At 40.7% G+C, this 26,967-nt stretch overlaps 1 protein-coding gene across 3 annotated transcripts in view; it reads left to right on the plus strand.

Annotated features, from left to right (window-relative positions):
* ttll7 (tubulin tyrosine ligase-like family, member 7) overlaps positions 1-25,944 on the plus strand; it is a 145,273-nt gene extending 119,329 nt beyond the window's left edge. For 2 of the 3 annotated variants that reach the window (XM_061883983.1, XM_061883984.1), the window contains exons 20-23: positions 8,576-8,749; positions 17,938-18,032; positions 21,926-22,007; positions 23,997-25,944. In XM_061883983.1, the coding sequence (XP_061739967.1) occupies positions 8,576-8,749; positions 17,938-18,032; positions 21,926-21,999 (343 nt within the window). In that variant the 3' untranslated portion in view covers positions 22,000-22,007; positions 23,997-25,944. The remainder of the gene's footprint in view (positions 1-8,575; positions 8,750-17,937; positions 18,033-21,925; positions 22,008-23,996) is intronic. The other variant, XM_061883985.1, reaches the window with a different exon arrangement.
* The last annotated feature ends 1,023 nt before the right edge of the window (positions 25,945-26,967 follow it).

Consider the following 26,967-nt stretch of genomic DNA (forward strand, 5'->3'; position numbering starts at 1 on the left):
CTGTCTCACACACATTGACCTGTCTCACACACCTGCAGACACACTGACCTGTCTCACACACATTGACCTGTCTCACACACCTGCAGACACATTGACCTGTCTCACACACATTGACCTGTCTCACACACCTGCAGACACACTGACCTGTCTCACACACATTGACCTGTCTCACACACCTGCAGACACATTGACCTGTCTCACACACCTGCAGACACACTGACCTGTCTCACACACATTGACCTGTCTCACACACCTGCAGACACACTGACCTGTCTCACACACATTGACCTGTCTCACACACCTGCAGACACACTGACCTGTCTCACACACATTGACCTGTCTCACACACCTGCAGACACACTGACCTGTCTCACACACATTGACCTGTCTCACACACCTGCAGACACATTGACCTGTCTCACACACCTGCAGACACACTGACCTGTCTCACACACATTGACCTGTCTCACACACCTGCAGACACATTAACCTGTCTCACACACCTGCAGACACATTGACCTGTCTCACACACATTGACCTGTCTCACACACCTGCAGACACATTAACCTGTCTCACACACCTGCAGACACATTGACCTGTCTCACACACATTGACCTGTCTCACACACCTGCAGACACATTGACCTGTCTCACACACATTGACCTGTCTCACACACCTGCAGACACACTGACCTGTTTCACACACATTGACTCGTCTCACACACCTGCAGACACATTGACTTGTCTCACACACATTGACTTGTCTCACACACCTGCAGACACATTGACTCGTCTCACACACCTGCAGACACATTGACTCGTCTCACACACCTGCAGACACATTGACTTGTCTCACACACCTGCAGACACACTGACCTGTTTCACACACATTGACTCGTCTCACACACCTGCAGACACACTGACCTGTTTCACACACATTGACTCGTCTCACACACCCGCAGACACATTGACTTGTCTCACACACATTGACTTGTCTCACACACCTGCAGACACATTGACTCGTCTCACACACCTGCAGACACATTGACTCGTCTCACACACCTGCAGACACATTGACTTGTCTCACACACATTGACTTGTCTCACACACATTGACTTGTCTCACACACCTGCAGACACATTGACTTGTCTCACACACCTGCACACACACTGACTTGTCTCACACACCTGCAGACACACTGACTTGTCACACACACCTGCACACACACTGACCTGTAGTGACAGCTGGTAATAGTGCACAGTGTTTTTGTCGCGCCCTAAAACATGTTAACGCTCTAAGTTACTAGGCACCAGCTGTTTGAATGTAACGTGCATCTTAGTTGTAGTTTCATGAACACATTTGGAGGCGCTGACATCGCCATGTAAATTGCTAATGCTAATCAGTAGCATGTCACAAGCAAATCTAGTGTACGTTAGCATCGATTTTAGCCTTCTTTCACTCATGTTGGAGCATTTTTTGGAGTCCTAGTGAAGAGGGCGTGGTTACTGTGGCAGAACGCCCAGTCGTGGACGAGAAGTCACCCGTCACGTTCCACCACCACATCACCACCACATCACCACCACCAGTCACCACCACCACGTCACCACCACACGTCACCACCACATCACCACCACCATATCACCACCACCACGTCACCACCACACATCACCACCACATCACCACCACAAGTCACCACCACATCACCACCACCACATCACCACCACACGTCACCACCACGTCAGCACCACACGTCACCACCACCACGTCGCCACCACATCACCACCACATGTCACCACCACACGTCGTCACTACCAGACGTCACCACCACACGTCACCACCACACGTCACCACCACACGTCACCACCACCACGTCACCACCACCACGTCACCACCACACTTCACCACCACCACGTCACCACCACACGTCATCACCACCACCACATCACCACCACATCACCACCACCACGTCACCACCACACATCACCACCACATCACCACCACAAGTCACCACCACATCACCACCACCACATCACCACCACACGTCACCACCACCACGTCACCACCACGTCAGCACCACACGTCACCACCACCACGTCGCCACCACATCACCACCACATGTCACCACCACACGTCACCATCACACGTCACCACCACACGTCACCACCACACGTCACCACCACACGTCGTCACTACCAGACGTCACCACCACACGTCACCACCACACGTCACCACCACACGTCACCACCACCACGTCACCACCACCACGTCACCACCACACGTCACCACCACACGTCACCACCACCACGTCACAACCACGTCACCACCACCACGTCACAACCACGTCACCACCACCACATGTCACCACCACCACGTCACCACCACACGTCACCACCACCACATGTCACCACCACCACGTCACCACCACCACGTCACAACCACGTCACCACCACCACATGTCACCACCACACGTCACCATCACACGTCACCACCACACGTCACCACCACACATCACCACCACACGTCACCACCACACGTCGTCACTACCAGACGTCACCACCACACGTCACCACCACACGTCACCACCACACGTCACCACCACCACGTCACCACCACCACGTCACCACCACACGTCACCACCACCACGTCACAACCACGTCACCACCACACGTCACCACCACCACATGTCCCCACCACCACGTCACCACCACCACGTCACAACCACGTCACCACCACCACATGTCCCCACCACCACGTCACCACCACCACGTCACAACCACGTCACCACCACCACATGTCACCACCACCACGTCACCACCACATGTCACCACCACCACATGTCACCACCACCACGTCACCACCACACGTCACCACCACCACGTCACAACCACGTCACCACCACACGTCACCACCACACGTCACCACCACCACGTCACAACCACGTCACCACCACACGTCACCACCACACGTCACCACCACCACATGTCACCACCACCACGTCACCACCACACGTCACCACCACCACATGTCACCACCACCACATGTCACCACCACCACGTCACCACCACATGTCACCACCACCACATGTCACCACCACCACGTCACCACCACATGTCACCACCACCACATGTCACCACCACCACGTCACCACCACACGTCACCACCACAAGACGTCACCACCACACGTCACCACCACACGTCACCACCACACGTCACCACCACCACGTCACAACCACGTCACCACCACACGTCACCACCACACGTCACCACCACACGTCACCACCACCACACGTCACCACCACACGTCACCACCACACGTCACCACCACACGTCACCACCACGTCACCACCACCACGTCACAACCACGTCACCACCACACGTCACCACCACGTCACCACCACATGTCACCACCACTGAGGGATCGTCAAAGGATCCCAAATAATCCTGAAGTGAGAAGATGAAGTCCCCACTTTGTTCCTCGGAGATCCCGGCCGTTATTCATCCGGCGTCCACTTTCATGGACTTCAGAGACAGTTTTGTGCAGCTTGTTTGAGGAAGCAACAAGCTGAGTGACAAAAGCAATCTGGGAAGTTCCCCAGAAAGAAGCAAACACAAACTGTGCGAATGAAGGTCACCTGGGATTCTCAGGTGATTGACAGCTCGTTTAGCAGACTGTGAAGACTTCTCGGATGTATTTCCTCCACCTTCTTTTATCGCACCTTCTGGTGGTGACGCTTGTTGGACTCCGCCCGCCGTCTGCAAGTCAACAGTCAGAGACCGGGACCGTCTTTCCAGATTCTACATTTATTCAGCTCAGGTGAAAATGACAGAAGTGCTGTCAATCAGCTGGCTACTGCTAACAGGAAGGAGCCCCCATCAAGACCGCATGGTCCGGACTACGGAGCACACCCATAGACACGTTGCACCCGCTACATTTTACAACACAACAATATGTTTTACATACACGCCGCAGATATATACCTTGTCAATTGAGTTATTTGAACAGATAACCAATGCTGAAGTGTTTCTTTGCCCACAATAAGAACACTTCCTGTCATACTACATTCACAATAGAACCCATGCTGAAGTATTACTTTTGCCTACAATAACAACACTTCCTGTCATAGTTGATTCAAAATAGAACTTAGATTTTAAGTTGTCTTTTTGTCCACGATAACACTTCCTGTCATAGTCCATTCAAAATAGAACCCATGCTGAAGTGTTCCTTTTGCCCACAATAAGAACAATTCCTGTCATAGTACATTCAAAACACAACCAATGCTGAAGTTTTCATTTTGCCCACAAGAAGAACACATCCAGTCATAGTACAATCGAAATAGAACCTATGTTGAAGTGTTTTTTGTCCACAACAAGAACACTTCCTGTCATAGTCCATTCAAAATAGAACAAATGCTGAAGTTTGCATTTTGCCCACGAGAAGAACACTTCCTGTTATAGTACATTCAAAATAGAACCCAGGTTGAAGTTTGCATTTTGCCCATGATAAGAACACTTCCTGTCATAGTACATTCAAAATAGAACCCATGCTAAAGTGTTTTTCCCCACAATAAGAACACTTCCAGTCATAGTACATTCAAAATAGACCCATGTTGAAGTGTTCCTTCTGCCCACAATAAAAACACTTCCTGTCATAGTACATTCAAAATAGAACCAATGCTGAAGTTTGCATTTTGCTCACAATAAGAACACTTCCAGTCATAGTACATTCAAATAGACCTATGTTGAAGTGTTCCTTTTGCCCACAAGAAGAACAATTCCTGTCATAGTACATTCAAAACACAACCAATGCTGAAGTTTTCATTTTGCCCACAAGAAGAACACATCCAGTCATAGTACATTCGAAATAGTACCTATGTTGAAGTGTTTTTTGTCCACAACAAGAACACTTCCTGTCATAGTTCATTCAAAATAGAACCAATGCTGAAGTTTGCATTTTGCCCACGAGAAGAACACTTCCTGTTATAGTACATTCAAAATAGAACCCAGGTTGAAGTTTGCATTTTGCCCATGATAAGAACACTTCCTGTCGTAGTACATTCAAAATAGAACCAATGCTGAAGTTTGCATTTTGCCCACAATAAGAACACTTCCAGTCATAGTACATTCAAAATAGAACCCAAGCTTTTGTGTTCCTTCTGCTTGCAGTTCAAAAAGTAAACATTTGTTTACATAAATGAGTCATCTTTGTTAATTTATTTATGATAAAAGTATGTCCCTGCCAATCACATTACAATGGTTAAAACAGTAATAAGAAATAACAGTTTTTAAATGGATACTTGCATTATTATTATTATTATGATTATGATTACTTTATAAAGACTGTATAGTTTGTATGGGGGGTGTGGCTTCAGCCAAGTGGTCTATTCCTCACACCGTTGTCATTTCAAGTTGCCAAAAGCCAATAGTTTGAACCCTCCAGTTACTTTGCCTGCTGAGCTGCGGGGGTTTCAAGGCCCTCGGCGGCTGAAGTCGAAGCCGTCTTTAGAAGCGAGACCTGGTAAAAAAAAAAATGTCAAAAGAAAAAGAAGCTAGGAGGATTAGCTTAGCCTGGCTAGCACCAGCAGCTGTTGTGTGATCCCAGCACGCCTCCGCTTGATCCGGTCTACCCCGCTCGCTCGCGGTTCCCCCGAACAGCGGGTCACGGCCCCGACATGGACGACTCACTGGGGGGCCACGCTGAAGAAAGCCTAGCTCCAAATCCCAGTGCAGCGCTTCCTGGTGTTTGATACTTTATCTCAGCCACTTAGCCGCCATCAAACAGCCCAGATGCATTGTGGGCGCTCAACAGGTTTCGGGATGGAACAGTTTTTCAAACCTTTCAGGGGGAGGCAGCTCCCACCCCCCAAGGAGTGCAAGAGGGGAACGTCAAACGCACCACCCGGGGTTTTAGCTCGGTAGTTGAAGCACTCGCCCAGTGGGGGGTGTGTCTGAGGTTTAAAGAGGGTTAAGTTCGCTTGGATTTCATTCGCCTTTCTTCTTTGGGCAAATTGATCGATAACTTGCTTTGGAATCAGACGTCAAGGCAGATATTTCACTGCTGACTTGTTACAATCCAATCACATATAAAAATATACTTCACTTCACCTCCCAAGTCAGATGTTCCATTTTTCCATGGACATGACCGCACACTTACAAGCAGGAACAGTGTGGAGACAAAACTTTTTTTTTTTTTGCTTCAAAACTAACAATAAAGGTGACATTATAAACAATTAGCGGATATATTTCCTTTCCAAATTAATTGATAAATTAAAAAAATAGATTTAGAAATATTTTAGGCCTTTTTAGGCTATCTGCATGCTTACTGACTTAATAAAACTGGTCAAATCACAGCATGATGACTTGAAAATAAAGACAACTTCAGATTGTTTGTTTAAAAACAAAACAAGCACATTCTGAAAATGTACAAATCATAATGTTGTTGTTTTTTACACTCTCATGTAACTTTCTATCTTTTCTATCAATAAGTCGCAGATATATACGTTGGGAAATTACTTATTTCCATCCATCCATTTTATGCCGCTTATTCCCTTTGGCGTCGCGGGGGTCGCTGGTGCATATCTCAGCTACAATCGGGCGGAAGGCGGGGTACACAAATATTTAATTACATACCTTAATTGTTTCAAACGCTGTATGTAACAGGGCAGTAAAACGGCTGATCAAACAAAACAGAGGTCGTCTTCATGGACCCACGAGCTGCGCAAGCTAGCCCCCTAAACAGCTAAACAGACTCAATAACTCCACGCTGACGTTTTGGTGAATTTACTGAGGAATTTGTGAAAGCGAAACAATACAAAATGACAGTTTTGTAAGTTAATAATGCTAGCACAAATACTTATGAACCTGTTAGCATATTAGCTAATGAAAATAGCTTGTTTACATTACGATAGCACACTCAAATGTGCATGAAAACACTCCTATCATTTCTGAATAAATGTGATAATGTTCATCAGTCAACTCATTGGTGTCAATTTTCAATCTATCACAATAAAAAAATGATATCAAATTCAAATTATGTAGTTTGATAATTTTCCTCGAGTGGTGTACTAACATGTGCTTTATTTTTTGTACATAGATACAAAGAATTGCTATTGTGACATCTAGTGGACGCATGTAGAATTTGGTTTATTAAAATATGAAATAATTTGTGAAAAATTGTAATAAATTCACAATTTATTAAATAATTTCATAAATTCATAGATTAAATATTTATGAAATAATAAATACATGTGATTTATTTTTTTACATTTGTAGCATCAGCTGCAAAAATACAAAGAATTGCTATTGTGACATCTAGTGGACACATTTAGAACGTGCTTTATTTAAATATGAAATAATTGAGGAAATAATTAGTGAACTAATGTAATAAATTCATATTTTATGAAATGTCATAAATTGATAATTTATGAAAAAATATTACATAATTTATGAAATAAGTACATGTCGTTTATTTATTTTTTTATCTACAAAGACACAAATAATCACTACTGCGACATCTAGTGGACACATTTATAATGTGGTTTATTTAATATGAAATTTATGAAATGATTAATAAAATAATTTCATAAGTTTATAATTTATGAAATAATTAAAGAAATTATAAATACTTGTGGTTTATTTTTTTACATATGTAGCATCATCTACAAAGATACAAACAATTGTTTTTGCGACATCTAGTGGACACATTAAGAATGTGTTTTATTTAAAAATGAAATAATTTATGAAATAATAAATGTGAATTTTTTATTTTTTTTTTCATTTGTAGCATCTGCTGCAAAAATACCAAAAATTGCTATTGCGACATCAAGTGGACACATTTAGAATGTGTTTTATTTAGATATGAAATAATTTATGAAATAATTTGTGCAATAATTTCATAAATACGTAATTTATGAAATAATTTCATAAATTCATAATTTATTAAATAATTTCATAGATTCATAATTTATAAAATAATTTATGAAATAAACGTGGTTTATTTTTTTTTTACATATGTGGCATCATCTACAAAGATACAAAGAATTTCTATTGCGACATCTAGTGGACACAGTAAGAATGTGGATTATTTAAATATGAAATAATTTCATACATTTATAATTTATGAAATAATTTATTATATAATTTAGGTAAGAATAAATACATGTGGTTTATTTTTTTCCATATGTGGCATCATCTACAAAGATACAAAGAATTGCTATTGCGACATCTAGTGGACACATTAAGAATGTGGTTTATTTAAATATGAAATAATTTCATAAATTCATAATTTATGAAATAATTTATTAACTAATTTTGGTAAGAATTAATACATGTGGTTTATTTTTTTTACATATGTGGCATCATCTACAAAGAATTGCTATTGCGACATCTAGTGGACACATTTAGAACAGCAGTTTAGACTCACTTTTAAACTTGGCCAACTCATCCCGCGGGCCGGATAAAATCTGTTTGCGGGCCGTACGTTTGAGACCTTGCTTTAAAGGACGTGATGAAGGGGGATTGTCATTGTGAGCGATGAGCTCCTTCCAAGTATGTGTAAATAAATGGTGGTTCTTGTCCAGGTGGTCCTGGGAGAGCATCTTCAGCAAGAGCAGCGAGGTGATCTCGCCCGAGGAGCGGCACTGCTGCCGCAGGCTGGTGCAGCTGTGCCGCGACTGTTTGCTGGTGGTCTACAAGTTCGTCTCCGAGTCCCGCGGCTCTTTGACCGGCCTCAGCCCCGAATGGGACGACACCAGGTGAGGACCTGACAGCATCTCTGTGAAGTCTGAGGAGCTCCTGAAGGCTACGTTGGAACAGGACAGGATTTAGGACGCCTGATCTGATAGTCGTGCTCAGTTTGCACACATTCTGCCACTAGTTGTCATTTTTATTGAGCACCGCCCGTAACAGTGAATATGCCCTACTTTCACCACCACAGAGCGCACGGTGGTATATAAGCCACACCCACTAAATGTTTGGAAAAAACAATTTCCTTATATAAGACGCACTGGACTATAAGTCGCAGATATATACGTTGGGAAAGTATTACTTATGTACACACAAATAATTATTTACATACCTTCATTGTTTCAAACGGTGTATGTAACAGGGCAGTAAAATGGCTGATCAAACAAAACAGAGGTCGTCTTCATGGACCCAGGAGCTGTGCAAGCTAGCTCCCTAATCGGCTAAACAGACTCAATAACTCCACGCTGACGTTTTGGTGAATTTACTGAGGGATTTGTGAAAGCGAAACAATATAAAATGAATGTTTTTGTAAGTTAATAATGCTAGCACAGATACTCATAAACCTGTTAGCATATTAGCTAATGACGCTAGCTTGATTACATTACGATAGCAGGTACAAATATGCATGAAAACACTCCTACAGACATCACAAATGGGACACTTTAGTAAGTAAGAATTGTTTTAGTTATATTGTAAAACTTGCAAACATTGTAGAAGCGCTATGGACGGCTAGAAGACAGAATAGCACTTCTACTTCTGCTTGAAAGGACTAAAAAGAAGGGCACTGTAATTTGGGTGATTTGGTGAATTTACCGGGGAATTTGTGAAACTGAAAAAACCCAAAAAGAATGCCATTGTAAACGTGTTAGCATAATAGCTAATGCTAACAACACTGGCTTGATTACATTACAACAACGGGTACAAATATGCATGGAAACTCTCCTACAGACATCCCACATGGGACACTTTAGTAAGTAAGAATTGTTGTAGTTATATTGTAAAACTTGAATGAAGAATCCATGAGTAGAAACGACATGGACAGCTAAAAGACAAAACGGCACTTCTACTTCTACTCGTCCAAAAGATTGCGCCGTAGCACAAACAAAAAAAGCACCATTTAGGTGTTTTTGCTTGTGTTAAATGAAAACTACCGTATTTCCCTGAATTTCTGCCGGGGCACTAATTAATTTAAAACCTCTTCTCACTCCGGCGCTTACCAAAGGCACGCGGTAAATTTAGGCCTGCGCTTATAAATTTGAGTGTGATGTAAGGATACCATCATGAAAAGCACATTTAATAAAAAAAAATCGTTATTATGGTCTTACCTTTACTTATAAATGAAGTCCATGCGCAGCTCCTTCTGATCAAAAGCATCGATAACTTGTTTATAGAAGTCTTCCCTATCTTTCTTCAGTTTTAAAAGTCTCTCTGTCTCCATTGAGATCTTCCTTTATTACCTCCTGCTTCCATTGAAAGTCCAGTTTAGAAAACAGTTTTATTTTAGATATGTAATCCTCCATGTTAAAAGTGCAAGCGAGCGGAAAAAATAAACACACACTTGTTGTTGTCACTTCTTCTGCAGCCGAGTAGTCGCAAGAAGGATCACTAGCGCCCTCTACCACCAGGAGGCAGGAGTCATTTAATGACTCATATTTGACACACGCAGCTACGGTATAGTAATAAAATATAGCTGCTTACTGTTCTTTTTAGCATATTCAATAGCTTGGACCTTAAATCCTACTGCGATTTATGTGATTTCAAATGATTGAAATCAGCCTCCTCCATTTTGAAAAAAGATGACAGGTGAAGTGTCACTCGGAATGTGACGAGTTTGACCCGGCGGAAATTCTAGACATGGGCTAATAAAAATAATATTTTGCGAAACGAGTTTGACCTGGCGGCAATTCAAGGAAATAAGGTATTTGCTTTATGGTTGTCAGCGAAGAAAAATACACAATTAGCTGCATCGTTTTATAAGCCGCAGGCTTTAAAGCGTAGGAAAAAATAGTCCAGAATGTACAGAAAGTTATTTGAGTGACATTTAGCATCAATTGTCAGGACTAAGTGGGTTAAAACCCCCCTGATATCCCCGGGACATGTGGGGAAACACCTTCACGCGGTCAAGGCGGTGTTGGAGGTTTTAATTTCCCAGGAAACACTCGTCATATCTCCTCAAAAGGAGGCTCGGAGCCATGCTCTCATCACAAAAAAAAGCCGAGAAGGATTTAATAAAGGCCAGAAAAATCATTTCCTGTCAGCGCGGTCCCTGCAGGAACATGCAGTGAGTGGACCAGCACAGGGGAGAGTGGGCGGGGCCAAAGAGCCGTTAATAGGAAAAAATGGCCCACAGATTAGTGCTCAGGTTAGCCAGGGAACCCCCGAGGTCCGCTTAATTCAATTAGAGCCCAGATGAGCAGCAGAAGACCCCGAGAGAGAGAGAGAGAGAGCCTGGTTGATCATATTGGAAGTCGCACTCGCCACCTTCAGGGCAGAGCACACAAGACCTGTCATTGTCGCCATCTTGCAACTTCACTTAGGCCAATTAAAGCAACTTTGACTAATCACACACTTCAGGCCATGTCCACACCAGCACAGTCCTGCTCAAAAGTCTACGTACACCTGTAAAGAACACGATGTCATACCTGTCTTGACTTTCCAATCATTTCTTATTTTTTTGTGATGTAGTGATTGGAGCACATACTTGTTGCTCACAAAAAACATTCATGAAGTTTGCTTCTTTTAGGAATTTATTATGTCTCTACTGAAAATGTGAATTTTTTGTTTCATCTGACATCACACGGACAAAGATAAGACCTTCTGGAGGAAAGTTCTGTGGTCGGGTGGAACAAAAATGGAGCTGTTTGGCCACAATAGCCAACAAAAGGATGAGGTCTTTAATCCCAGGAACACCACACCTACCGTCAAGCATGGTGGTGGTAGTATTATGCCTGTTTTGCGGCCAGTGGAACTGCTGCTTTAAATGGGACAATGAAAAAGGAGGATTAGTGTTATGTTTACTAAGGGGAAGTGACGGCAGACTGACACCAGGGAGCTGTAATGTTCATAAATATATTATATATATAGTCAATGTATATATAATAATAACAAACAATACTACTCAACTATATAATGGAGTGTGACAAAATCCAAGAGTGTATGCGTGTGACTATGCGTGTAGATTAGCCGAAGTGTGTGTTACCAAAGTGTTGACGAGAGCAAAGGAACGAGGGAGTCCATGGGGCAGGCGGGATCAGGGGCGAGCGAGGAGTCGAGGAACGAGGGAGGCAGCCGAAATCCATGGCAACGGAAGGAAAACCCTGCTGAAACACGAGAGAAGACAAAGGACACATCAAGCCACGGAGAGGAAACAAAAATAGAACATGAAGCTTTGCTTACGGTTCACCATATGAGAACTAAGTTCCCGCGAGGATCCCTGGGTCCACTGGCCTTTTAAGCAGCTCGCCCTCATCAATTCCAGGTGTGTGGAACGGCAATGGTCTGCAGGCTTGTAGCTGCGTGGGCGTGCTGCTCTCAGCGCCAGCAGGGGCGTGTCTGAGCGCGCTGTCGGCTGAGAGAGTGCATGTGGGCGTGGCCCGCGGTGTGCTCATCATGAGGCGCAGATGAGGACGCATTGGAATGTGACCTGGCCGTGACAATTAGCTCCAACTAGCTAAAATCATCAGGGGGGAGGTTGGGTCTTGGGCACAGTTGGGTCTTGGGCCAACAGGACAAGGACCCCAAACACACCTCAAAATCCCACCTAGTACCAACCTCGTCACGTCCGTCGTGTCCTGAGCAAGACACTTCACCCTTGCTCCTGATGGGTGCTGGTTGGCGCCTTGCATGGCAGCTCCCTCCATCAGTGTGTGAATGTGTGTGTGAATGGGTAAATGTGGAAGTAGTGTCAAAGCGCTTTGAGTACCTTGAAGGTAGAAAAGCGCTATACAAGTACAACCCATTTATCATTTATCATTTAAAAGTGGTCAAGGAATGGCTAAATCAGGCTAGAATGAAAGGTTTAGAAAGTCCTGACTTAGAGGTGTGGACAATGCTGAAGAAACAAGTCCATGTGAGAGAAGCAACACATTTAGCTGAACTGCAGCAATTTTGTGGTGAAAAATGTGCACAGAAGCTTGTGGATGGCTAGCAAACGCACCTTATTGCAGGTAAACTTGCCAAGGGACATGGAAGCAAATATGAACATTGCTGTATGTATACTTTTGATTGCTCACATTTTCAGTAGAGACATAATAAATTCATAAAAGAAGCAAACTTCATGAATGTTTTGTGTGAGCAACAAGTATGTGCTCCAATCACTACATCACAAAAATATAAGAAATGATTGGAAATATTTATGTACACTTTTGACCACCACTGTATGCAAAATATATATGAATATATCCATGATGAAATACTTAATAATTCCAGGACGTTTTTGAAACAGCACACTTAGAAGCTCTTCAACATGCAGAATGCTCTGATTTGAGAAATAATGTGTGTATCACATGTGATACATCATCATGTTGATCATTAAACACGTTAGCATTCTATCAGTGTTGGCTTTCAGCAGCACAGACGCACTCTTTAAACACTAAGCAGAGATAATATTAAAGTTCTTTAAACACTAAAGCAGAGATAATATTGAAGTTCTTTAAACACTAAAGCAGAGATAATATTAAAGTTCTTTAAACACTAAAGCAGAGACAATATTAAAGTTCTTTAAACACTAAAGCAGAGATAATATTAAAGTTCTTTAAACACTAAAGCAGAGATAATATTAAAGTTCTTTAAACACTAAAGCAGAGATAATATTAAAGTTCTTTAAACACTAAAGCAGAGACAATATTAAAGTTCTTTAAACACTAAAGCAGAGATAATATTAAAGTTCTTTAAACACTAAAGCAGAGATAATATTAAAGTTCTTTAAACACTAAAGCAGAGATAATAATAAAGATAATTTACATGTCTTTCTACATCAAGATAAACATCCTCATGACAATTGTCAGATATTAATGCTCTTTCAGGCTTGTGATTGGACATAATGTGCATGACAGCAGGTGTGTGTGTGTGTGTGTGTGTGTGTGTGTGTGTGTGTGTGTGTGTGTGTGTGTGTGTGTGTGTGTGTGTGTGTGTGTAGACACTTTAGTAACTACACTTGTGTGTAGACACTTTACTCACTACACTTGAGTGTAAGACACTTTAGTAACTACACTTGTGTGTAGACACTTTAGTAACGACACTTGTGTGTAGACACTTTACTCACTACACTTGAGTGTAAGACACTTTAGTAACTACACTTGAGTGTAAGACACTTTAGTAACGACACTTGTGTGTAGACACTTTAGTAACGACACTTGTGTGTAGACACTTTACTCACTACACTTGTGTGTAGACACTTTAGTAACGACACTTGTGTGTAGACACTTTACTCACTACACTTGAGTGTATACACTTTACTCACTACACTTGTGTGTAGACACTTTACTCACTACACTTGTGTGTAGACACTTTAGTAACTACACTTGTGTGTAGACACTTTACTCACTACACTTGAGTGTAGACACTTTACTCACTACACTTGAGTGTAAGACACTTTAGTAACGACACTTGTGTGTAGACACTTTAGTAACGACACTTGAGTGTAGACACTTTACTCACTACACTTGTGTGTAGACACTTTACTCACTACACTTGTGTGTAGACACTTTAGTAACTACACTTGTGTGTAGACACTTTACTCACTACACTTGAGTGTAGACACTTTACTCACTACACTTGAGTGTAAGACACTTTAGTAACGACACTTGTGTGTAGACACTTTAGTAACTACACTTGAGTGTAGACACTTTACTCACTACACTTGAGTGTAAGACACTTTAGTAACGACACTTGTGTGTAGACACTTTAGTAACTACACTTGAGTGTAGACACTTTACTCACTACACTTGTGTGTAGACACTTTAGTAACAACACTTGTGTGTAGACACTTTACTCACTACACTTGTGTGTAGACACTTTAGTAACTACACTTGAGTGTAGACACTTTACTCACTACACTTGTGTGTAGACACTTTAGTATCTACACTTGTGTGTAGACACTTTAGTAACAACACTTGTGTGTAGACACTTTACTCACTACACTTGTGTGTAGACACTTTAGTAAGTACACTTGTGTGTAGACACTTTAGTAAGTACACTAGTTTTAAGGCCAAATATGTCTTTTTGAAAGTGTCCATGTTGGTGTGGACAAGAACTCAGAGTCTTTGCAGCACTCAAACAGGACAAGTGTGCAAGTGTCCAACTCACTTTGTAAAATACAAACATTTTGATATTTTTTAAAACCAATAGATAATTGTTTTAACCTTTAAGGCTGCCTTTCATACATTTTTATCTTTACTTTCAATGCTTGAATGTCACATCTGTCTTTAAGTTTTTGTTGTTTGATGCTTTTTGACAAAGAAAAGTCTAGTTTTGATACGGCAAACATTAAATTTGCCAACATGGTCCCCAAAAGCATATTTCAAAGTGTGACATTAGATGTGAAGTGGGTAGAAACTTCAATAATTCATAAGATTGATTTTGATGTATTATTCTTTTTAGAGCACTAACGGTTTAAAAATAAAATAGCTATTGGGTGTCCAAAAGGGCCCCTCTCATAAAAGTGTTCAAATTAAAACAATATGTATTATTAACATAAATTCAATCAGAAAGGGCAATTTCACATCCATCCTTAAATTATACATTTTTATTATTTATTTAATTTTTTTTATATTTTATGCCCTTTTTGTCAAAGAAAACCTTGTTTTATTTATATGAAAAACACACAAAATATGAAATATTTTCACCTAAACATATTTCAAAATGTAATATTAGATGTGAAGTAATTGGAGCCTGAAATATGTCAACAATTCATCACAACATCCATTTGAATGATTGTTATTTTTAGAACAACAACAGTTAAAAACAGCAGCTTTGTTTATTAGACAACATTTCAACCTTTTCCTGTGACATTTCACCTGCTTTTATTCCACCTTTTTATGTTTTTCTGTAACAGTATTTGTACCATGTTAAAAAATTATGGTTTTTAGGTAAATTAGGTGTGTGCTTTAAGATAAAAAAGGTTTTATTGGTGTGTGCATCACAAGAAAAATGTTAAAAAGGTGTGTGCATCACATTAAAAAATGTTTAATAGGTGTGTGCTTCACAATAAAAACATAAAATAGGTGTGTGTATTACGATAAACGTAAATTAGGTCAATCAATCAATCAATCAATCAATGTTTATTTATATAGCCCCAAATCACAAATGTCTCAAAGGACTGCACAAATCATTACGACTACAACATCCTCGGAAGAACCCACAAAAGGGCAAGGAAAACTCACACCCAGTGGGCAGGGAGAATTCACATCCAGTGGGACGCCAGTGACAATGCTGACTATGAGAAACCTTGGAGAGGACCTCAGATGTGGGCAACCCCCCCCCCCCCTCTAGGGGACCGAAAGCAATGGATGTGGAGCGGGTCTAACATGATACTGTGAAAGTTCAATCCATAGTGGCTCCAACACAGCCGCGAGAGTTCAGTTCAAAGCGGATCCAAGACAGCAGCGAGAGTCCCGTCCACAGGAAACCATCTCAAGCGGAGGCGGATCAGCAGCGTAGAGATGTCCCCAACCGATACACAGGCGAGCGGTCCATCCTGGGTCTCGACTCTGGACAGCCAGTACTTCATCCATGGTCATCGGACCGGACCCCCTCCACAAGGGAGGGGGGGACATAGGAGAAAAAAGAAAAGAAGCGGCAGATCAACTGGTCTAAAAAGGAGGTCTATTTAAAGGCTAGAGTATACAAATGAGTTTTAAGGTGAGACTTAAATGCTTCTACTGTGGTGGCATTTTGAACTTTTACCGGGAGGGCATTCCAGAGTACTGGAGCCCGAACGGAAAACGCTCTATAGCCCGCAGACTTTTTTTGGGCTTTAGGAATCACTAATAAGCCGGAGTCTTTTGAAGGCAGATTTCTTGCCGGGACATATGGTACAATACAATCGGCAAGATAGGATGGAGCTAGACCGTGTAGTATTTTATATGTAAGTAGTAAAACCTTAAAGTCACATCTTAAGTGCACAGGAAGCCAGTGCAGGTGAGCCAGTATAGGTATATATGTATGTATATATGTATATAAGGGTATATACAGTATAGGTATATATGTATGTGTATATGTGTATAAAGGTATATACAGTATAGGTATATATGTATGTATATATGTATATAAAGGTATATACAGTATAGGTATATATGTATGTATATATGTATACAAAGGTATATACAGTATAGGTATATATGTATGTATATATGTATATAAAGGTATATACAGTATAAGTATATATGTATGTATATATGTATATAAAGGTATATACAGTATAGGTATATATGTATGTATATATGTATATAAAGGTATATACAGTATAGGTATATATGTATGTATATATGTATACAAAGGTATATACAGTATAGGTATATATGTATGTATATATGTATATAAAGGTATATACAGTATAGGTATATATGTATGTATATATGTATATAAAGGTATATACAGTATAGGTATATATGTATGTATATATGTATACAAAGGTATATACAGTATAGGTATATATGTATGTATATATGTATATAAAGGTATATACAGTATAGGTATATATGTATGTATATATGTATATAAAGGTATATACAGTATAGGTATATATGTATGTATATATGTATATAAAGGTATATACAGTACAGGCGTAATGTGATCAAACTTTCTTGTTCTTGTCAAAAGTCTAGCAGCCGCATTTTGTACCAACTGTAATCTTTTAATGCTAGACATGGGGAGACCCCAAAATAATACGTTACAGTAATCGAGACGAGGCGTAACAAACGCATGGATAATGATCTCAGCGTCTTTAGTGGACAAAATGGAGCGAATTTTAGCGATATTACGGAGATGAAAGAATTGGCCGTTTTAGTGTTTATTGTGCATCACAATAAAACACAAAATAGGTGTTTGCATTAAAATAAAAACACAAACTAGGTGTGTGCATCACGATGAGAAAAAGATGTCCATGTTGTTGTGGTAAGCGTAAGTCTATTCAAGCATGCATGTGCTTGTCTCTCCTTATTTCCTCTGCCCATATATGGCCATGTGCAAATAAAAGCCTCCCATTGGTTGCTGGACCAGCCTCTACCATCGGCACCACCCCTGCTGCTGTCGCCGCTTCCTCCTCCTCCGCCTCTTCGCCCCCTGAAGCAGGTCTTTGCTTGCCTGACTGCTGACTTCCCAGCATGCACTCCTCTCAATTTATCATTATGATTCACCTCCCAGTCCCAGACCCAGACCCAGACCCAGACCCAGACCCAGACCCAGACCCAGACCCAGTCCCAGTCCCAGTCCCGGTCTCACTCCCAGTCGCACTCCCAGTCCCAGGATGCACCACTCAATGACTTCTCACCTGCACATGAATGGCATTGACACCAGTGTTTGAGTACACTTCTCAAGTGCATTCAGTATTTGAGAACACTTCTTAAGTGCATTCAGTATTAGAGTACACTGCTCAAGTGCATTCAGTATTTGAGTACACTTCTCAAAAGGATGCAGTATTTGAGTACACTTCTCAAGTGCATGCAGTATTTGAGTACACTTTTCAAGTGGATTCGGTATTTGAGTACACTGCTCAAGTGCATTCCGTATTTGAGTACACTTCTTAAGTGCATTCAGTATTAGAGTACAATGCTCAAGTGCATTAGGTATTTGAGTACACTTCTCAAGTGCATGCAGTATTTGAGTACACTTCTCAAGTGCATGCAGTATTTGAGTACACTTCTCAAGTGCATTCAGTATTTGAGTACACTTCTTAAGTGCATTCAGTATTCGAGTACACTTTTCAAGTGCATGCAGTATTTGAGTACACTTCTCAAGTGCATGCAGTATTTGAGTACACTTCTCAAGTGCATGCAGTATTTGAGTACACTTCTCAAGTGCATGCAGTATTTGAGTACACTTCTCAAGTGCATGCAGTATTTGAGTACACTTCTCAAGTGCATTCAGTATTTGAGTACACTTCTTAAGTGCATTCAGTATTCGAGTACACTTCTCAAGTGCATGCAGTATTTGAGTACACTTCTCAAGTGCATTCAGTATTTGAGTACACTTCTCAAGTGCATTCAGTATGTGAGTACACTTCTTCAAGTGCACTCTGTCCCCGCACTGTAAGAACCTTTGTAGTCCACATAGTCGTCCTAGGGGTATAAAAGTGGTCGGTCCAGATGATGTCATCGCCTCATTTGCATAACTGCTTTGGCTGCATGTGCATGTGGTTTCTCAGCCACAACAATCCCACACACACACACACACACACACACACACACACACACACACACACACACACACACACACAGATGTTTGGGTGTGCAACCCTGGCGTCTTCTGGTGTGACCATCTAGATGTCTGAGTGTGAGAAGAGACACAGGAGTTATGATGATTATGTTGCAGTGTGCACTTAAGTGGACAAAGTAGGCAGGACAAGATGATTATGTTGCAGTGTGCACTTAAGTGGACAAAGTAGGCAGGACAAGATGATTATGTTGCAGTGTGCACTTATGTGGACAAAGTAGGCAGGACAAGATGATTATGTTGCAGTGTGCACTTAAGTGGACAAAGTAGGCAGGACAAGATGATTATGTTGCAGTGTGCACTTAAGTGGACAAAGTAGGCAGGACAAGATGATTATGTTGCAGTGTGCACTTAAGTGGACAAAGTAGGCAGGACAAGATGATTATGTTGCAGTGTGCACTTATGTGGACAAAGTAGGCAGGACAAGATGATTATGTTGCAGTGTGCACTAAGTGGACAAAGTAGGCAGGACAAGATGATTATGTTGCAGTGTGCACTAAGTGGACAAAGTAGGCAGGACAAGATGATTATGTTGCAGTGTGCACTTATGTGGACAAAGTAGGCAGGACAAGATGATTATGTTGCAGAGTGCACTAAGTGGACAAAGTAGGCAGGACAAGATGATTATGTTGCAGTGTGCACTTATGTGGACAAAGTAGGCAGGACAAGATGATTATGTTGCAGTGTGCACTTATGTGGACAAAGTAGGCAGGACAAGATGATTATGTTGCAGTGTGCACTAAGTGGACAAAGTAGGCAGGACAAGATGATTATGTTGCAGTGTGCACTTAAGTGGACAAAGTAGGCAGGACAAGATGATTATGTTGCAGTGTGCACTCAAGTGGACAAAGTAGGCAGGACAAGATGATTATGTTGCAGAGTGCACTTAAGTGGACAAAGTAGGCAGGACAAGATGATTATGTTGCAGAGTGCACTTAAGTGGACAAAGTAGGCAGGACAAGATGATTATGTTGCAGAGTGCACTTAAGTGGACAAAGTAGGCAGGACAAGATGATTATGTTGCAGAGTGCACTTAAGTGGACAAAGTAGGCAGGACAAGATGATTATGTTGCAGAGTGCACTTAAGTGGACAAAGTAGGCAGGACAAGATGATTATGTTGCAGAGTGCACTTAAGTGGACAAAGTAGGCAGGACAAGATGATTATGTTGCAGTGTGCACTTAAGTGGACAAAGTAGGCAGGACAAGATGATTATGTTGCAGTGTGCACTTATGTGGACAAAGTAGGCAGGACAAGATGATTATGTTGCAGTGTGCACTTATGTGGACAAAGTAGGCAGGACAAGATGATTATGTTGCAGTGTGCACTTAAGTGGACAAAGTAGGCAGGACAAGATGATTATGTTGCAGTGTGCACTTAAGTGGACAAAGTAGGCAGGACAAGATGATTATGTTGCAGTGTGCACTTAAGTGGACAAAGTAGGCAGGACAAGATGATTATGTTGCAGTGTGCACTTATGTGGACAAAGTAGGCAGGACAAGATGATTATGTTGCAGTGTGCACTAAGTGGACAAAGTAGGCAGGACAAGATGATTATGTTGCAGTGTGCACTTATGTGGACAAAGTAGGCAGGACAAGATGATTATGTTGCAGTGTGCACTTATGTGGACAAAGTAGGCAGGACAAGATGATTATGTTGCAGTGTGCACTAAGTGGACAAAGTAGGCAGGACAAGATGATTATGTTGCAGTGTGCACTTAAGTGGACAAAGTAGGCAGGACAAGATGATTATGTTGCAGTGTGCACTCAAGTGGACAAAGTAGGCAGGACAAGATGATTATGTTGCAGAGTGCACTTAAGTGGACAAAGTAGGCAGGACAAGATGATTATGTTGCAGAGTGCACTTAAGTGGACAAAGTAGGCAGGACAAGATGATTATGTTGCAGAGTGCACTTAAGTGGACAAAGTAGGCAGGACAAGATGATTATGTTGCAGAGTGCACTTAAGTGGACAAAGTAGGCAGGACAAGATGATTATGTTGCAGAGTGCACTTAAGTGGACAAAGTAGGCAGGACAAGATGATTATGTTGCAGTGTGCACTTAAGTGGACAAAGTAGGCAGGACAAGATGATTATGTTGCAGTGTGCACTTATGTGGACAAAGTAGGCAGGACAAGATGATTATGTTGCAGTGTGCACTTATGTGGACAAAGTAGGCAGGACAAGATGATTATGTTGCAGTGTGCACTTAAGTGGACAAAGTAGGCAGGACAAGATGATTATGTTGCAGTGTGCACTTAAGTGGACAAAGTAGGCAGGACAAGATGATTATGTTGCAGTGTGCACTTAAGTGGACAAAGTAGGCAGGACAAGATGATTATGTTGCAGTGTGCACTTAAGTGGACAAAGTAGGCAGGACAAGATGATTATGTTGCAGTGTGCACTTAAGTGGACAAAGTAGGCAGGACAAGATGATTATGTTGCAGTGTGCACTTAAGTGGACAAAGTAGGCAGGACAAGATGATTATGTTGCAGTGTGCACTAAGTGGACAAAGTAGGCAGGACTGTGAGAACGATACCAACTTCTAGCCTCATTAGAACGATACTGACAATGATAGCAACTTGAAGCTGCGTTAGAACAATATCGACTTGAAGCCATGTAAGGATGAAGCACTGAGAACGAGACCGACTTGAATCCAATAACGATGATGACATCAAATGTGAGGCATTCTTCCAACCATCAGCCGACCTGTATCGTCCCGTGTGGAAGTGCTCACCTGTGTCTACCTGGCAGGTACTGGAACGCTGTTAGCAGGAGCTGCCTCACTGCTCTGTCTCGCTGGAAGGTGTCATAGGAAGATCTGCTGACTCCTCAGGTATCAAACAATCTGACTTCACTATCATCTCCTCTGGTATGCAACCAACTTGCATGCTTAGTATCAACTAGCATGCTTAGTATCAACTAGCATGCTAAGTATTAACTAGCATGCTTAGTATCAACTAGCATGCTTAGTATCAACTGGCATGCTTAGTATCAACTGGCATGCTTTGTATCAACTGGCATGCTTTGTATCAACTGGCATGCTAAGTATCAACTGTCATGCTTAGTATCAACTATCATGCTTAGTATCAACTGTCATGCTTAGTATCAACTATCATGCTTAGTATCAACTGGCATGCTTAGTATCAACTAGCATGCTTAGTATCAACTGGCATGCTTAGTATCAACTATCATGCTTAGTATCAACTGGCATGCTTAGTATCAACTGGCATGCTTAGTATCAACTGGCATGCTTAGTATCAACTATCATGCTTAGTATCAACTAGCATGCTTAGTATCAACTATCATGCTTAGTATCAACTGGCATGCCTAGTATCAACTGGCATGCTTAGTATCAACTGGCATGCTTAGTATCAACTGGCATGCTTAGTATCAACTATCATGCTTAGTATCAACTAGCATGCTTAGTATCAACTGGCATGCTTCGTATCAACTGGCATGCTTAGTATCAACTAGCATGCTTAGTATCAACTGGCATGCTAAGTATCAACTAGCATGCTTAGTATCAACTGGCATGCTAAGTATCAACTATCATGCTTAGTATCAACTGGCATGCTTAGTATCAACTGGTATGCTTAGTATCAACTAGAATGCTTAGTATCAACTGGCATGCTAAGTGTTAACTAGCATGCTTAGTATCAACTGGCAGGCTTAGTATCAACTAGCATGCTTAGTATCAACTAGCATGCTTAGTATCAACTGGCATGCTAAGTATCAACTGGCATGCTTAGTATCAACTATCATGCTTAGTATCAACTAGCATGCTTAGTATCAACTGGCATGCTTAGTATCAACTGGCATGCTTAGTATCAACTGGCATGCTTAGTATCAACTGGCATGCTAAGTATCAACTGGCATGCTTAGTATCAACTGGCATGCTTAGTATCAACTGGCATGCTTAGTATCAACTAGCATGCTTAGTATCAACTATCATGCTTAGTATCAACTGGCATGCCTAGTATCAACTGGCATGCTTAGTATCAACTGGCATGCTTAGTATCAACTGGCATGCTTAGTATCAACTATCATGCTTAGTATCAACTAGCATGCTTAGTATCAACTGGCATGCTTCGTATCAACTGGCATGCTTAGTATCAACTAGCATGCTTAGTATCAACTGGCATGCTAAGTATCAACTAGCATGCTTAGTATCAACTGGCATGCTAAGTATCAACTATCATGCTTAGTATCAACTGGCATGCTTAGTATCAACTGGTATGCTTAGTATCAACTAGAATGCTTAGTATCAACTGGCATGCTAAGTGTTAACTAGCATGCTTAGTATCAACTGGCAGGCTTAGTATCAACTAGCATGCTTAGTATCAACTAGCATGCTTAGTATCAACTGGCATGCTAAGTATCAACTGGCATGCTTAGTATCAACTATCATGCTTAGTATCAACTAGCATGCTTAGTATCAACTGGCATGCTTAGTATCAACTGGCATGCTAAGTATCAACTATCATGCTTAGTATCAACTAGCATGCTTAGTATCAACTGGCATGCTTAGTATCAACTGGCATGCTTAGTATCAACTATCATGCTTAGTATCAACTAGCATGCTTAGTATCAACTAGCATGCTTAGTATCAACTGGCATGCTAAGTATCAACTATCATGCTTAGTATCAACTGGCATGCTTAGTATCAACTGGTATGCTAAGTGTTAACTAGCATGCTTAGTATCAACTGGCAGGCTTAGTATCAACTAGCATGCTAAGTATCAACATCCAGGATTTGAAACTTCATGATAGAAAATGGGCTAAAAAGTTAGCAGGCGATGTTAGCATGCTGCTCTGGTTCCAGGTGTCTCGGGTTCTTCACGAAGCGGTCTGGGGTTCTTCATGAAGTGGTCTGGGGTTCTTCACGAAGCGGTCTGGGGTTCTTCATCCAGCTTTGGTCGCTCCTCGCTCGCGACCTCTCGGCCAAGATGGACCTGATGTGAGGTCACGCTGGCCTCAATGACCTTTAACCTCCTGGTGACTTCCTGAGTGTGACACTGAGACCCAGGTCCAAGGTCCAAAGTCCGAGGTCCAAGGTCCAGGGCTTGGACTGAGAACCTTGCAACATTTGGATGCTGTTTTTTCCCACATGCAGTGAACGCCTCACGCCCTTACAGAACATTATTATCTCTTTTTCTTTTTGTCTGAGAGCCATTTTAGGAGCGATACTTCTCACCTGTGCGATACTAAGTCAGGTGTCGATATCCACATCGATCCGATATCAGCAGAAAAACCGCAGAATGTATTGTTTGTTATGCTTTATTCTTATGAATAATAATACAACACAAGGTAATAAGTGCTTAAATAGAAATTCATTGTTATTTTTCTTTATCAAATAAAAAATATTGCTGTGATAAAACAAAAATAACAGTTTATTGGGATGATTACTATCATCCAATAATAAACAAAAAAGTGTCTACTGATTATGATTATTTGTATTTTTATCAATAATAACTAATATGAATACAATTATTCAATAATAATAATTGATTATCACCAGGAAATAACAAGATTTCCCTATATTTGACCATTATTAAATATTTGAAAAGGTTCCCCTAAATAAATAAAAATCAGGATCATTACTTTTTGTTCAATAATTAAAAACTTTTTTTTCCTGATAAAACAAAATATAATATTCCTATAATTATATAGTGCTTGTGATGTATTTTATTATTTTTATATAATTCCATTGTTTAAAAATATTTGTATTTTTATCAATGGCTATTATTTATTTTTTTATTATAATGTTGACTGTTATTAGCAATATTAATAAAAAATGGGATAAGTCTGACTTTATTAGAAAATAAAAAGTTTGTTGTGATCATTTAATCAAAAGTATGATAGTCCTATAAATATAGTAGCATCATGTTGTCTCCTAGGCAGTGTTAGAAAGTCTCCAGGAACAAACGTGTCCGCATCATTCAACTTACTGCATCATCTGCTAAGTTTGGTGAATTTTCACCAAACTTCAACTTAAAGACAGCGTAAGTCCATTCCAGACAGTTAGTCATAAATACTTTGACTCATTTCACTCGACTTCTCTGACATTCACACCACCAGATGATACAAGTCTCTATGCTTCCTGCTGATATCGCATCACATCAGTATCGACCAGGTGTATCGCAGGTGACTTGTGAAACAGGACGTTAGGAATGTTGACGTGTGCGGCAGGAAGAGACGGAGAAGAAGGCGGAGCTAAAGATGGCGACTTGAGGGACTTGGGGCGATACGGCGACTCCTTCCTCCTTCGCTCTTTCTCTGATGGTTTACTTGAATGTTGTAGAAGTGTCAGGAGGAAGTACACCTTCAGTACTTCACAAGTACTTGCAGTACTCTGATGAAGTGTCAGGAGGGAGTACACCTTCAGTACTTCACAAGTACTTGCAGTACTCTGATGAAGTATCAGGAGGAAGTACACCTTCAGTACCTCACAAGTACTTGCAGTACTCAGATGAAGTGTCAGGAGGAAGTACACCTTCAGTACCTCACAAGTACTTGCAGTACTCGGATGAAGTGTCAGGAGGAAGTACACCTTCAGTACTTCACAAGTACTTGCAGTACTCAGATGAAGTGTCAGGAGGAAGTACACCTTCAGTACCTCACAAGTACTTGCAGTACTCGGATGAAGTGTCAGGAGGAAGTACACCTTCAGTACTTCACAAGTACTTGCAGTACTCGGATGAAGTACTTGGACCTGCTGGATGTGTCTCGCTCCTTTCTTGTGCCAAACTAATAAATGACCTTCTCTACAAGTCCTGGACTCATATTTACTTCCCGCAAAATACTTTTTCTTCCACAAAGGAAAGCTTGTTAAGGTGACAGATCAATAAAACATTTTTAAGGTGACAAATCAATAAAATATTTTAAGTTGTCAGATCAATAAAACCTTTTTAAGGTGACGGATAAAATATTTTTTAAGTGACAGATCAATAAAATATGTTTTAAGTTGACGGATCAATAATCCAATCCAACCCACTTTATTTATATATCACATTTAAACAACAATAAAGTTTCCAAAGTGCTGCACAGCCATGTTGAAAAACAATATTATGCTCCACCAATGACTGAATAAAACAAAAAATAAATAAAAATAAAACCAATAAAAACAATATACAAACAAATATGATTAAAAACTATTTTAAAGGGTAAAATCAATTAAAACAGTCAAATAAAAATCAAAGTGTATAAAAAACACAGAGGACCACACAACTCACGTCGTGTTAAAAGCCAAAGAATAAAAGTGGGTCTTAAGACGAGACTTAAAACAGTCCACTGTGGAAGCAGTTTGAATAACATATAAGGTGACGGATCAATAAAATAGTTTTAAGTTGACTGAGCAATAAAATATTTTAAGGTGACGGATCAATAAAATATTTTATTGTGACAGATCATTAAAATAGTTTAAGGTGACAGATCAATAAAATATGTTGTATGTGTTTGGTATACTTATTCAATAATTAAATATACACACATTTCTATAAATGATTAAAATGACTTTATTTCTAAAAATGTTATTCTTCAACACATGTTTAAGTAGGTTACTTAACATTGAACACATGTTTAAGTAGGTTACTTAACATTGAATACATGTTTAAGTAGGTTACTTAACATTAAATACATGTTTAAGTAGGTTACTTAACATTAAATACATGTTTAAGTAGGTTATTTAGCATTAAATACATGTTTAAGTAGGTTATTTAGCATTTAATGCCAGTTTAAGTAGGTTACTCAACATTAAATACATGTTTAAGTAGGTTACTTAACATTAAATACAT

This window comes from Nerophis ophidion, linkage group LG22 (genome assembly GCF_033978795.1).
Source record: "Nerophis ophidion isolate RoL-2023_Sa linkage group LG22, RoL_Noph_v1.0, whole genome shotgun sequence".
Lineage (NCBI taxonomy): Eukaryota > Metazoa > Chordata > Actinopteri > Syngnathiformes > Syngnathidae > Nerophis > Nerophis ophidion.